Raw genomic sequence first — 15,616 nt, 5'->3', positions numbered from 1 at the left:
GACATGAAAAGAGCTGCTCTCTTTTGTTTTTTCCTGTACGTTTAAGATAATGTCTCTTCCACCAATGCCTGAGGGAGCCCCAGCTCCCCTCGCCTATATGGGTCTACTTCCTGTAACATAAGTAGGGCCCTACCAAATTCATGGTCCATTTTTGTCAATTTCACAGTCATAGGATTTTAAAAATCATAAATTTCATGATTTCAGCCATTGAAACCTGAAATTTCAGGTGTAGTAATTGTAGGGGTCCTGACCCAAAAAGGAGTTGTGGGGGGGGCAGGTTTGCAAGGTTATTGTCGGGGGAGGGTGGTACTGCTACCCTTACTTCTGTGCTGCTGCTGGTGGCCGCGCTGCCTTCAGAGCTGGGCAGCTGGAGAGCGGTGGCTGCTGGCTGGGAGCCCAGCTCTGAAGGCAGAGCCGCTGCCAGCAGCAGCACAGAAGTAAGGATGGCATGGTATGGTATTGCCACTTTTACTTCTGCGCTGCTGCCTGCAGAGCTGGGCCCTCAGTCAGCATGCGCCATTCTCTGGCGACCCAGCTCTGAAGGCCACAGTGCAGGAGTAAGGGTGGCATGGTATGGTATTGCCACCCTTCTACTCTGCTTCTGGCAGGGTGCTGAATTTTCAGAGCTGGGTGCCCAGCCAACAGCCACCCCTCTCCAGCCACCCAGCTCTGAAGGCAGCACAGAAGTAAGGGTGGCAATACTGTGACCTCTCTAAAATAACCTTGTGACTCCCCCCCCCCCCCGCAACTCCCTTTTGAGTCAGGACCCCCAATTTGAGAAACGCTGGTCTCCCCCATGAAATCTGTATGGTATAGGGTAAAAGCATACGAAAGACTAGATTTCACATGGGGAGACCAGATTTCATAGTCTGTGACACATTTTTCGTGGCTGCGAATTTGGTAGGGCCCTAAACATAAGGGTTGTTTCAACGAGCCCTTCACCTGCTACTTCAGCCAGGAATTGACTCCTGTTCCTGATAGAAACCCCACATGAACTATTATCCCCAAGCTGTGCCACTTCAGGTGCTGTGTTTTCTGAGAGTCGCAGGAGCAGGTGTTAGTCATAAGCAGGCTTCAGCTGCAGCTTAGACAAGAAACACAGACTGTGAGATCCATAAGGGAGGTGAGTTTGGCCCCACCATCCCAGGATACCCCAGTTGAAAATCTATATGATAAATGTTAACTTGGTTTTAAACTAATATTTTTCCTTTGTCTTCTAGTGCAGGTGAACCCAGGAGAATCTTTATTAATGCATTTTAGTGGCACAGAAATAGCCCATAATCTACCTATACCAGATGGGGCAGTAATATTGATGAGGCCCCTTTGATCCTGGGGGCAAAAGTAGGTGATGTCCTTTTATGGTAGGAAATGCATGCTCAGTAGGAAGGAACTGGTTGTTCATGAACTACGTATGTGGACACATCCACTTCCAATCAGTGCATGGTGCAAGAGACAGTTGTAGTGACAAGGAGTCTGGCAAAGAATCTTGGAGTGGTCACATAGTGCAGAAGAGGCAAACTTCAACTAACAGAATCCGGTCCTTGCCAGCCTATGTTGACCAATTAGAGTAGACAGCACATCCTATAGGATATTGCATTTGTTCTGGGAACCTTAATAAAAGAAGGATTGTGACAACCTGAAGGGAGTTCATAAAGATTAAAGAGACCAGAGACTGACTTATAGGGAAAGGTGAAAAGAGTTAAATCAGCCTAGTTTGTCTAAGCAATTATTTAAATGGACAGTACAATACATCTACAAATATTAGAAACGTGTAAACACCAAGGAGGTTAGGAATGATTTATAGCAATACAAGGGGATGCGATTTCCCTTTCCCTTATGGAAGAGAAAATGTAGGTTAAATATCAGAGAGACCCTCTAGACAGTGAGATCGTAGAAATGTAGGATTGGTAGGGACATTGATAGGTCATCGAGTCCAGTTCCTTGCACTGAGGCAGAACGAAGTATTATCTAGACCATCCCTGACAGTCCCTAGACCATCCCTGTTCTTAAAAAGCTCCAAAGATGGAGATGTCACAACCTCCCTAAGTAATTTGTTCCAATATTTAACTACCCTGACAGTTAGGAAGTTTTTCCTAATATTTAACCTAAATCTCCTTTGCTGCAATTTAAGCCCATTACTTCTTGTCCTGTCCTCTGTGGATAAGGAGATTAATTTACCACTCTCCTCCTTATAACAATCTTTTATGTATTTGAAGTAGGGCTGTTGATTAATCACAGTTAACTCACATGATTAACTCAAAAAAATTAATCGCCATTTAAAAAAATTAATTGAGATTAATCGCAGTTTTAATAGCACTGTTAAACAATAGAATACCAATTGAAATTTATTTAAATATTTTGGATGCTTTTCTACGTTTTCATATATATTGTATTCTGTGTTGTAATTGAAATCAAAGTGTATATTATATTTTATTACAAATATTTCTACTGTAAAAATGATAAAAGAAATAGTATTTTTCAATTTACCTCATACAAGTACTGTAGTGCCATCTCTTTATCGTGAAAGTGCAACTTACAAATTTAGAATTTTTTTGTTACATAACTGAACTCAAAAACAAAACAATGTAAAACTTCAGAGCCTACAAGTCCACTCAGTCCTACTTCTTGTTCAGCCAATCTCTAAGACAGACAAGTTTGTTTACGTTTACGGGAGATAATGCTGCCTGCTTCTTATTAAAATGTCACCTGAAAGTGAGAACAGGCATTCCCATGGCACTTTTTTAACCAGCATTGCAAGGTACAGTATTTACGTGCCAAATATGCTAAACATTTGTATGCCCCTTCATGCTTAAGCCACTATTCTAGAGGACATGCTTCCATGATGATGATGCTAGTTAAAAAAATAATGCATTAATTACTTAGTGACTGAACTCCTTGGGGGAGAATTGTATGTCTCCTGCTCCGTTTTACCTGCATTCTGCCATATATTTCATGTTATAGCAGTCTTGGATGATGACCCAACACATGACAAAACGCAAAGAAGGTACCAACATAGGCGCCAACTCCGTGGGTGCTCCGTGGCTGGAGCGCCCATGGGGGAAAATTGGTGGGTGCTCTGCACCCACTGGCAGCCAAGTTCCCCTCCCTGCCCCCCCGACCCCAACTCACCTCCTCCTCCTCCTCCGCTTCCTCCCCTGAGCACACTGCATCCCTGCTTCTCTTCCCAGTGCTTGCCACTGCAAAACAGCTCCAGGAGTGGGAATGCGGTGCACTCGGGAAGAGGCGGGGCCGTGGTGGGGATTTGGGGAAGGAGTCCAATAGGGACAGTGAGGGGGCGGAGTTGGGGCGGCGGGAACTTTGGGGAAGGGGTTGGAATGGGGGCAGGGCAGGGGTGGGAGGTGGCGGGCAGGGGTGGAGTCGGGGCCAGGGGTGGGGGGGCGTGAGCACCCACCGGCGCCAGGAGAAGTTGACGCCTTTGGGTACCAATGTAAGATTTCTAAAGATAGCTACAGCTCTTGACCCAAGGTTTAAGAATCTGAAATGCATTCCAAAATCTGAGAGGGACGAGGTGTGGAGCACCAGAACAATACTGGGATGCAGAAACTATAGAACCTGAACCACCAAAAAAGAAAATCAACTTTCTGCTGGTGGCATCTGACTCAGATAATGAAAATTAACATGCGTCGGTCCACAGTGCTTTGGATTGTTATCGAGCAGAACCCGTCATCAGCATGGACACATGTCCCCTGGAATGGTGGTTGAAGCATGAAGGGACATGAATCTTTAGCACATCTGGCACATAAATATCTTGCGATGCTGGCTACAACAGTGCCATGCAAATGCCTGTTCTCACTTTCAGGTGACATTGTAAACAAGAAGCGGGCAGCATAATCTCCTGCAAATGTAAACAAACTTGTTTGTCTGAGCAATTGGTTGAACAAGAAGTAGGACTGAGAGGACTTGCCAGCTCCAAAATTTTACATTGTTTTATTTTTGAATGTATTTTTTTGGTACATAATTCTACATTTGCAAGTTCAACTTTCATGGTAAAGAGATTGCACTACAGTACTTGTATTAGGTGAATTGAAAAAATACTATTTTTTTTTACAGTGCAAATACTTGTAATAAAAAATAAAGTGAGCACTGTATACTTTGTATTCTGTGTTATAATTGAAATCACTATATTGGAAAATGTAGAAAACCTCCAAATATATTTAAATAAATGGTATTCTATTCTTCTTTATCTGTGCGATTAATCGGGATAAATGTTTTTAATCGTGCGATTAATCGCGATTAATTTTTTTTAATCGCTTGACAGCTTGAAGAGACCTCAGGAGGTCATCTAGTCTAACCCCCTGCTCAAAGCAGGACCAACACCAACTAAATCATCTCATCCAGGGCTTTGTCAAACTAAGCATTAAAAACCTCGAAGGATGGTAACCCATTCCAGGGCTTCACCACCCTCCTAGTGAAATAGTGTTTCCTAATATCCAACTTATACCTCCCCCACTGCAACTTGAGACTATTGCTCCTTGTTCTGTCATCTACCACCACTGAGAACAACCGAGTTCCATACTCTTTGGAACCCCTCTTCAGGTAGTTGAAGACTGCTATCAAATCCCCCCTCACTCTTCTCTTCTGCAGACTAAACAAGCCCAGTTCCCTCAGCCTCTCCTTGTAAGTCACGTGCTCCAGCCCCCTGATCATTTTCACTGTCCTCCGCTGGACTCTCTCCAATTTGTCCACATCCTTTCTGTAGTGGGGGGCCCTAAACTGGATGCAGTACTCCAGATGTGGCCTCACCAGTGCCGAATAGAAGGGAATAATCACTTCCCTCGATCTGCTGGCAATGCTCCTACTGATGCAGCCCAGTATGCCGTTAGCCTTCTTGGCAACAAAGGCACAGTGAAAAACAAATCCAGTTTTTTCAGTTTTTCCTTGTAGGTCATGTTTTCTAGACCTTTCATCATTTTTATTGCTCTCCTCTGGACTTTCTCCTATTTGTCCACGTCTTTCCCAAAGTGCGATGCCCAGAACTGGACACAGTACTCTAGCTGAGCCCTTATCAATGCTGAGTAGAGTGAAAAAATGACTTCTTGTGTCTTGATCACAGCACTCCTGCTAATACATCCCAGAATGTTGTTTGCTTTTTTGCAACGGTATTACAATGTTGGCTCAAATTTAATTTGTGATCCACTATAACCCCTTATCCTTTTCTGCAGTACTCCTTCCTAAGCAGTCATTTACCATTTTCTGTTTGTGCAATTCATTATTCCTTCCTAAGTACTTTGCATTTGTCCTTATTGAATTTCATCCTATTTATTTCAGTCCATTTCTCCAGTTTGTCAAGATCATTTTTAATTCTAATCCTGTCCTCCAAAGCACTTGCAACCTCTCCCACATTGATATCATCTGCAAACTTTATAAGTGTATTTTCCATGGGTCTATGCCATTATCCAAATCATCTATGAGAATATTGAATGGAACCAGACCCAGGATAGATCCCTGCAGGACCACTCAATATGCCCTTCCAGCTTGACAATTGATAACTACTCTATGAGTACGGTTTTCCAACCAGTTGTGCACCCACCTTAGAGTAGGTTCATCTAGACAATATTTCTGAGGTTTGCTTATGAGAAGGTCATGTGAGACAGTATCAAAAGCCTTACCAAAGTTGAGATATATCACATCATCTGCTTTCCCCCAACACAAGTTCTGTTACCCTTTCAAAAAAAAGGATATTAGTTCGTTTGATGTGATTTGTTCTTAACAAATCCATATACTGGCATGATGTACCAAATCCGAGGTAGGATATACTGTTCTCAGCTGTGAAATAGTCTTCTGAGGGTAGGTATTGAAGTTCTATTGCTAGATAAAGTCATGGAGGATAGGAGACTATGGGAAACAATCTGGCACTGGCCATGAACTGACTACATCCTAAATGGTCCTTCCCATCCCTGCTGTCTAACTGAAACCCTTGGCATGATAGAAAAGAACAGACCTTGCACAGGCCATGTATGGCTGCTATAGGCATTCAAGATTTCAAGTGCTGTATGTCCACTTTGGGTCATTTGGCCACCATTGTGTCCATCTCCCTCTTAAAGACCTTAGGGAAGGTCTTGCTGGTGCCTTTGGTGCTGCAGATAATGCCATTTGGGTGGCTTCAATCCTCACAGAATATTTATTTTACAGATATAGTTTCATTTTTATACATGTGCAGCAATTCTGTCTCCCTTTGGCACAAGGCTATAGTGCAGCCCAGAAAGTAAACAGAATACAATGGAGACTTGACTTGCAGATCAGCTATTTGTGGTATCTTTGCATCCTCTTGTGAGGGATTGCATCAAGGAGTTCTTTGCCTTCAGCATGTCACATTTAGCCATCCAGCTGCTGTTCATGCTAAGATGAGAGACACCTGTTCTGGAGTTGGTCAAATAATGAATGATCTTCCCTGGAAATCTGATGCCTTTTTCCTCTTCATGAATCACTCATGGACAGATCTTGATTTTTGTGAACGTGAACGCTATTGATTAGTATTCACACCAAAATTTTTATGAACAAATTTCATCCTATGAGCTATGTGCAAACTGTTCACGCATTCTCTATTCATTATCCATGGATTGGGAGGAGTCCCCTAAGCCACATGGTATTGCTTCTGCTCCCTAACTGGATGACTTTTGAACAGGAGAAAAATGAATGACCAATAAAGAGAATAGTAAATAATTCCTACCTAACACAAAGAGTAATTTAGGCTAAAATTCACAAACTTTGGAGACCCCATGAACATTTTAGTGAATACTTGGTGGCTATTTAAGCCCTCACAAACAACAAATAGTATGACCCCAATAACAGCAAACTGAACTCAACACTTTCAGTCACCTAAATATTTAGGAATCACTTCCTATTTTATTTAACCATATTCTGCTCTGTGCACAGGGAAACAATGGATTCCTATGAACACACACGGGTGCAGGATGAGAAAAGCATGGGAGCTTCCCAATAAGTTGCTATTATACTAGTTCAGTTGGGGCTTTCATCAGTGTCTAAAACTGTCTGTTATTTCCAGTTGCTGCTTCAAGACATATTCAAGGCTAGAGTGTTGAATCTGTTCCAACTATGAGATCAAGTCTGGAGCTGACCATACTCTCTCCATTGTCCACACCTCCTCTGCAGGTTTAGGGAAGCTCCTGATCACAATGAATGGGTTAGTGAAGGGAGAACATTAATAGTGATTCATGTCAACCTGCCCAGTGGTTATCTAATATCAGCCAACAGAGAATAGAATGAAACCACTGCCTTTATGAAAAAATCCCACTGAATTTAATAGGAGTAAAGCCAATCAGGTCATATACAAATTACTGTAAAAATTTAAAGAATACTACAGAGAATAAAATCCTTTCTTTATATTTTTTAATTATTTTATGGAGCTATATACCAGGGAGATAATTCTGTTTCATAGATTTTAAATCCAGAAGGGACCATCATGATCTTCTAATCTCACTTCCTGTGACATTGTCTAATTAAAATATAACCATGCAAACCATTGTTCCTACCACTGTTATATAATTGCAATGAATCTTATACAAAGTGTAACATATGGCCAGAAAGGGTTAAGCATCCTGCAGACTAAATGACCCAAAGCCAACCATTAAAGACATGTTAGAAAATATGTGAATGGTAATTAGGGCTATTCCCTGCTAGATAGGCTAGAACTTTGAAGTGCAAACCTGTATTGTTAGAGAATTAGAAATTATACTAATTGTGTGTGTTTAACTTATATGTTGTTTAATAATTAGCCATGTAAACAGACAGTTCCTGTCTGTCACTATAGCTATTGATTCAGAGGTCTAAAGGGAATATTAACATTTAGATGAATCTTGAATGCAATAATGTCATTGTCTATATGTCTCTTTAAAGTTTGTGATAGACTGCCTGATTGATAAATTATCTTATGTTAATCCGTGTAGTTAATTACCGGTGAGGTTTAGGAAACTGAAGGTTACATCAAAAGCCTATTGTTCACCCAGGATTGTATGGTCAAATGGCTGCTAGAAACCAGTTTAAAAGATCCTGTCATCTCAGATCTGCTTGAGGCTTCATGCAGGGGAAGCCTAAGCCATAAGGACTGAGATCCCACTCCTGGCTGGACCACCCTGAATATAAACATTGGACTATAACCTATGAACTGTTTTTGAAAGAACTCTTTGCAACTACAAAGGTCACTATCTCTGCTATGAATCTGAATCTCAAGAATTGTACTCATGTCTGTATGTATACTGATCTTTTAACCATACTCTCTCTCTTTTCTTTTTTAATAAATTTTAGTTTAGTTAATAAGAATTATCTGTAAGCATGTATTTGGGGAAGATTTGGAATATTCATTAACCTAGGAGGTAATGTGTCAGATCCTTTGGGATTGGTAGAACTTTTTTATATGATGAATAAGATTTTCAGTAATTCTCATCATAGTTGACTTGGGTGTCTGGGTGGAGGCTTAAGGCTGGGTTACTTCAAGGGAACTATGTTGTTGGCTTCTGGGTAACCAGTGAGGTATTACAGAAGCTGTTTTGTGCTGGTTTGGTAAATCTAAGTATTGGAATATTCACCAACTTTAGGGATTGTCTGCCCCATTCTTTGCAGTTCACCCTAATTTAAGTGACCTCAGTTGGCTCCCCTGGGACTCCAGTCACAATTCCTATGGCATAACATAGGCCATAGAATTTCACCTAGTGACTCCTGCACCTAACCCAACAACATGTAATTGAATTAGAGCATATTTTTAGAAAACCATCCAGTCTTGATGTAAAGACTTCAAGAGATGCAGTCTTAAATATTAAATCCTATAGAATGGCAGAAAATTTCTCTAGAAAAGTTATCATTTCCTATTAACTTTTATAGGATTTTACTATGAGGGTGAAGTTATTTCTCCTGTGACCTAGTCAGGCTCTGAACCCAAATTTTAAAGTAGTAACACACTGTGCCCTTCATCCTCCCTGTCTGCTTTCATTTGTATGAATGTTACTTTTCTCATCCCACTGCTTTGATAATAGAACTAAAAGGCCCTGCAGATTTCTGCTAACACAAGATGTAATGGGATGAATGCACCCTCTAATGGAGAAGATGGGAATAAACCTTTCCTAGGCATCAGATTAGAGAAATTGTATTTTGAATTCCTCATAGTGCAAGATATTTTATTTCAAGTAAGCTCCTTGGGGAGGACCCTTCGTTGTCAGATGACTTTGCAACTGACCCATTTCTAGAGTTTGTTGCTATCCCATTCCCTGCCAAAATGCCCACTTCTTAAATGTATTCCCCATTTGGTTATCATTTCCCAATGCTAGGCCTCACCCTGAAGTCATTCCAGATACTGTTCCCAAATGTTATTACACTACATTTTAAAGAGAGAGCGAGAGAGAGAGCAGCTAACTACAAGCACATGTCACTAGCAGTTTATCTCATGGTTGTTCTTCCACCACTGTAACCCTTGCCTTCCCACACCCCCTTCCTTCACTTATTACCATTGCATGCTGTGTAATTTCGACAGCAAGCTGCTTGGGGCAGAGACCTGTTACTCATTTGTTCTCTAAAGTGCCATGCATAGCTATAGTGTTGTATAAGTAATAATAATGCACTGATGGGCACATAGAGATTGCCACACTGGACCAGAGCAGCAGTACATCGAATCTGGGATTCTGTATCTAGCAGTGACCAGTGCCAAATAGTTCAGAAATAGACACAGATATCTCCACAGTGGACAACTATGGGATAAACTGCTGCTATAGGAATTTTCTTCATTTCCTTTGTTACTTAGTTGATGGCCCTGAACCATGAGGTTTTACCTCTCATCACTTTTTTTTTAGTCTGTCTAGTATAATGGTTTATGTTCTCACTGTTCATGGAAACCTTGCTGGAATCCTGCTAAGGTCTTGGTCCCAGTGATTTCTAATAGCAATGATAAAGGCCTCATGTCCCAGATGGCCAGCCCCTTTAAGGGGATATAGGCCCAATCCCACCTGTGACACAATTAGCTCACCTCCTGAAAATAAAGGTCCTGTGATTGGTGGATAATATGACCAACCAGTCCTTCTGGGGAAAAGATAAGAGTAGAGGCCTATGGAAGAGCTGGAAGGAGTTAAAGGCTCCTGCAGGCTGCAGAGAGCAAGAAAGCTCATGCAGGGGACACTGGGGCACCAGGGGGAGGCCAGACTTGGCAAGAAGGACTAGGAGCGGGAGCTGGATATAGAGAGGAAGAGAGACCCCGCAGGTAGGGTGACCAGGTGTCCCGATTTTATAGGGACAGTCCCGATATTCAGGGCTTTTTCTTATATAGGGACCTATTACGCCCCACTCCCTGTCCCGATTTTTCACACTCGCTATCTGGTCACCCTACCCGCAGGGAGAAAGGATTGGGCCCAGCTGGAGACTGGAGTGAAGACTTTTTCTTTTGGCCCACTAGGGGAGGAACACTATTGATTTCTGTTCTGGAAAGACTTGATCGCCAGCCTGGGTGGAACCAGTCTGGATGGTGGTGTCAACGGAACCGGGTAGAAACACAACACAAGCATCAGAGGAGGGTTGTAGAATTCCCTTAGTTAGGAGGAAAGGGTTTGGGCCACTGGATATCATGTGTAGGATTAAATAAATTAGACCCCAGCCATAAGGGGAAACTTTTTTTGAATACCTTGGATTGTGAGGAGTTTATTGCAAAGGTTTGAGAAAGGAAAACAAAGGCAGGGTTGTGCAGGCCCCTCATAAGGAGGGCTCTCTGTAGGCAGTGACTCTGTCACACCTCATTTATTTAACTGGGGTTTTGAGTAACTTGGAAAACTAATCACCCTTTCTAAAGTCTACCGTTGTCAGAGGCCTGCCTCCACAGCCATCCCCTGAATGGTCCTGCTTCAAGCCGCAGCGCCCTGCCTCCTCCTGTTCCCTCCTAACAATGGACACGGTCAGGGAGATGTGTGTGTCAAATCTTACGCTACTGCAGCCTGTGTTGTGCTTGTTGTGGGGATAGACAGAGACATGTCTCTAGAGCTGTCAATCCAGCACCTCAATCTCACCTGCACTGTTTTCCCTTTCAGAGGAAAATTAAATTACAAATGCCAAATGATATCTGCCTGTGTTTGGTAGCAGAGACAGAACCAGCAATGTGCAGCTAGTGGACCTACAGGTTGCACCTGATAGCACAGGGTTGAAGACCGGGGTCTAACATCTATTGGGTGCTGCTTTAAGTAACACTACAGATTATGTTTTTCCTGGTGAATTAGGTATGTCCTACTGAAGTGAAGCATTTGGTCCAGAATTAATCACTTCAGCTGCAAAGTTCTGCAGCTCCAAGGAGGTGGGAATGCTGCCATGTCTTCACCTCGCCCTGGTATACATGGGAGGTTTGTGCAATTCTGTGTCATATATTCTCTTGCTGCATCTTGATGCATCATGTGGAGTATGAATGTTGAGGCAGGCACAAGCAGAGCCTAAGTTACAAGCTACACACAAGCTAGCCTTTGATTCTGAGAGTTTTGCAAAGTTCAGCTCTAACCAGCTAAAAGATGAACATAAAATCCTTGTTTAGGGGCATACAGGAACATTTCTAGCGCGATTAAGCATTGTTTGGTACATACTGGCAATTAAAATACATCTATAAAATGCAATGTTGCCCATGAGATATGCCCATCTGAACCAAGAGAAATGGCATGTTTTCCATGAATAAAAGATTCCACCTAAGCAACAGGTAAATGGATGTAGAAGATTAAATAGATTTAACGGTGAAGCAGAAGAGGAAGAGGCAATTCTAACTAACAATGAGCTACCTCTTATTAACATCGTTCAGAATAAAGTGTGAGGCAGGATTGGTAATATCCAGGAATCTCCCCAGTGGCTGGAGCTAGTGTAGATTTTCCAGCAGTCATATGCATATGGGTATTTTCAGACTGGACCACTCCAAAGGTCCATCAAGCCAAGTTTCCAGTCTCCAGCAGTGATCAATGCTGGACACTTCACAGGAAGTTGTAAAATCCCTATAATGATTATTATTGTGGAGTAGTGTCCCAGAGGTAAATGCCTTCTGGACTCCAGCTGGTAAGCAGTTTACATCCTGAAGTGTAAGGATCAAGAGCCTGGGTAATTTTATCTTACCTAGTGTCACTGCAGATGCTATTCTGTTTCATATAAGTGAACATGTATCTTTAATGCCTCTATCAACTGTTACTTGTTGTGGGGCTGCTCATAAGGGCGAGATTTCATATCCTGGTTTGTTATACTGGCTGCCGATGCTGGTTTGCTGTTGCAGAGTTTCTCATTAGTGTTGGGCTGCACAATATAGTTTGTTATATTGTAGGACTACTTATCAGGAACCAAGCTACCAGTGTTATTTTGTTATTTGTAGGGTTGCTTATGACTCGTGGTCATAAGAGGAAAAAGCATTTCCATACTTATTTTTAAAGAGGAAACAAATAATTTCATGAATTTTGCAAACAGGTGAAATTTTGAGCCTGCCAACCTTGACAGTGCCACTAAAGCCTCTAATGAATGATGTCTAAGGACCTACAAATAGAGGACAGTAGCCTATATGTTCATTTGCTTTACTCTTATAGATGTTTTAGGTTGTGAATTGAATTTCACACTGTCTCACATCTTTCAGTTTGCTTAAAAGGAAACAGTTAATTCAATAAGTAACCCTGATGTATTAACAAATATTTATTGAGATTAAACAGTGGGGTAAAAGCTCACCATTCATCTGCCTTTAACTTGCACTAAGCCACAAGATTATTAAATGGTTTTAATATACATATTTTTGCTGATGTGACGTTGTGTCTTGCGGTGTCTTGTTTTCTCCCTTAGGCTGTCTACAAGGCCTGGCTGTGCTCCGAGTATTTCAATGTGACACAACAACAGTGCCGACACCGGATTCCATGCAAGCAATACTGTCTGGAGGTGCAGACCAGGTGCCCCTTTGTGTTACCTGACAATGACGAGCTGATCTATGGAGGGTTACCTGGTTTCATCTGTACGGGTAAGAAGGTCATGGAAGTAGGATAGGTGTCCCTGTAATGACTTCTTATCTCCTGCCCATTGTACATTTCAGGAAATGGAGGAAATACAAAAAGACAGGCAGACAAATGTGTGGAGTGGATGGGGAGGATTTTCAACTCATGTTCGAGTAATAAGTTCCATTTCTCTAGAGCCTTTCACCCTGACGACTCCTATAGCACTGTACAAATCATGGGCCAAATCTTGAAGTCTTTTTGCATGTGTGTAAGGACTTCAGGATTTGGTCATATATATAAAATAAATATATATATAGGAAGTACATTATCAATTATTGAAATATTTCCATCTCTGAGATGGAATATAGCTGTTTAGCAGCCTCACAGCAACACTACCTGACAATTTAGGGCAGGACGTGAAAAACAGTCCCACCGCTAACTGAAATTTCAAGGGTCTATTTGGTGAGGCAATATGTGACTGCGTTAAAGTTTGACCAGCTCATTGACGCTAACTGATACAAAAGATGTCAGAGGATTTCCTTTTTTAAAGTGTGTTTAGTATTCATGGCAGGTGCTCAGAGACTGAAGTCCTCTATTTATCCATCCACACAACAGGTACAGCATAGGTATGGGCGGTACAAACTTTCCATCCTGCCACCTACCATAGCACTAGGTTTTCCTGGCAGTTCTCCCATCCATGACTGAACCTGGCCTGATCCTATAGTTTGTAAGATCTGATAAATACTCAGCCTGAGATGTTCACAGCTTTGTCCCAAATTATCATTACACTTGGTCCTTGGATCTTGCAATAAAGTGGACCTGGATCATGGTTGCTTTTTCTCTGGGGGAATGTGGCCTAGGGTCTTAGTCCCAGAGAAAATCTGCCAGATGAAGGTGCTCAGGGTCCCAGTCCTTAGGCTGAAAGTTGTCCAGGAGCAGGCAGCCAACCAGAATGGAAACCCTTTTTTCCTACTGCAAGTGGATTTTCTGGCAGGCCCTATGGCTTTACTCTCTATTGCACTTCCCCTGCACGTTCACTGATTCTCACCATCTGTTGTTATGTTTTGCCAGGGTTGCTAGAGAACCAATTATCCAATGAGGAAGCAAAGTGCTGCGATGTGCAATGGGACTCTTGTGACCACCCACCAGACAGCAACTACAATGCGTCCCCCAAATCCACAGAGTCGGAGTCATTCCATTACCACCGTCATGACCCCCACCTTCATCACCACCAGCAGCATCACTATCACCTCTACCACCACCACCAGTACCACCAACCCCACCCACCATCTTTGCTGCCTGTCTCCGCAGGGTCTCGCCTCAGCAACAGCAAAATCAGACTGTGCGTCCTGGTTCTTATGCTTCTCCACACCATGGTGTCCTTCTCAAGCGTGCACAGCAGTGAGGGGACTGCCAGCAGGGGCCTGAGCTTGGAGGCCCTACCTGCTATGGATGAGAGCATAACAAGAGATGAGTGACCCACAGGGGGAAGGAAACGTCCAAGCAGAGTGCCGGCTCTTTTCCTGCCAAGGGGGGCACACGCTATTCCTCCAATGGGAGGCACAGGATTGGGGGTGATGCGCACACACACACCCCTACCTACACCCCAAGAGCTGCTCGCCACGGGGCATCCCCGTGATGAAGAGTCTTTAATGCGCACAGGGCTGCAGGACTCAGCTTTGAGAAGGGTTCAGTTATCAACAGCCTTTCAGCTGTGTGCATCCTGCCTGGTAGAGGCTCTGGGAGCTAGCGCAAAGAGGTATAGAAAAAGGGAGGGGGGCTGGGATGGAAGAGGGTCCCTTTGAAACAGTTCTCCCCATGGAAATGCCACTGCTCTCCCTGCCACCTATGAGGTATCTCATGTGGTGCCCCTATTTTTTCTACCAACTGGATAATTCAGTGCAATGGGTTCAAGAAACTGGTTTATCCATTATTCCTTTTTTCCCCTCAGTCTTTAAACTTCACCCATGTATATCGCCAAAGCTGCTAGGTGGCATATACAGCAACTCAAACACCTCAAAACAAACCCCAGCTAACTTCTTAGCAAACCTCTCCCTGCTGAGGGACAGTCTTGGGTCCTTAGTGTGACCTGGTGACCCCTCAGTCTGGGTAGCCCTGGTGTTAGGCTCACTCTCTTGCCAACAGACAAGATCCATTTCTAAGGCTAAGTTGTTGGGGTGGAAGATGTATTACCTGGCATTGTGTGTGCCATTTGGGGTTGTGTTTCTTACCTCAGTCAGCCCTTCCTTGTCTGTGCCACTCTTGTCCTTCGATACACTGAACATAAAGAACATCCCCTGTGGGTGTTGGCAGTGATTAGAGAGATGGCTGTAGTACAGGATGGAACAGGAAATTATATTCCCAGAGTTCCTAACACTTCACTCTTCAATGTGTCCTCAGAATTTCCTTAAACTCCTGTACTTTGTTTTCTCCAACAGCATGTTTGAGTTTGGAGAGGGTAGCGCTTAGGGCAACAAGAATCTGCAGGGGCAGAGCTGACTGCACTAGTTTGCAGTGGGGCCAAGGATGGTAACAAACGGATAAAAAGCCCCAAATTGCACCCTTTAAAGTTGCCACGTTACAAACTCTTACAGCATGTGGGAAGAGGACTGGAGAAATCCAGCCCATAGGGAAATAGTTTCCCAAATAAAATGCCACCAGCTAACAAA

The 15,616-nt window shown here is 42.9% G+C and overlaps 1 protein-coding gene across 1 annotated transcript in view; it reads left to right on the top strand.

Moving 5' to 3' along the window:
- The window catches only part of NALF2 (NALCN channel auxiliary factor 2), a 73,505-nt gene extending 59,080 nt beyond the window's left edge, over positions 1 to 14,425 (top strand). Inside the window, exons 2-3 of the mRNA XM_077827248.1 lie at positions 12,802 to 12,973; positions 14,019 to 14,425. Coding sequence (XP_077683374.1) covers positions 12,802 to 12,973; positions 14,019 to 14,425 — 579 coding nt within the window. The remainder of the gene's footprint in view (positions 1 to 12,801; positions 12,974 to 14,018) is intronic.
- The last annotated feature ends 1,191 nt before the right edge of the window (positions 14,426 to 15,616 follow it).

The sequence above is a fragment of the Eretmochelys imbricata genome, chromosome 9, assembly GCF_965152235.1.
Source record: "Eretmochelys imbricata isolate rEreImb1 chromosome 9, rEreImb1.hap1, whole genome shotgun sequence".
In the NCBI taxonomy this organism is placed as follows: domain Eukaryota; kingdom Metazoa; phylum Chordata; order Testudines; family Cheloniidae; genus Eretmochelys; species Eretmochelys imbricata.
The sequence above is the reverse complement of the archived record's forward strand: the minus strand, read 5'-3'. Positions and strand labels throughout refer to the sequence as shown.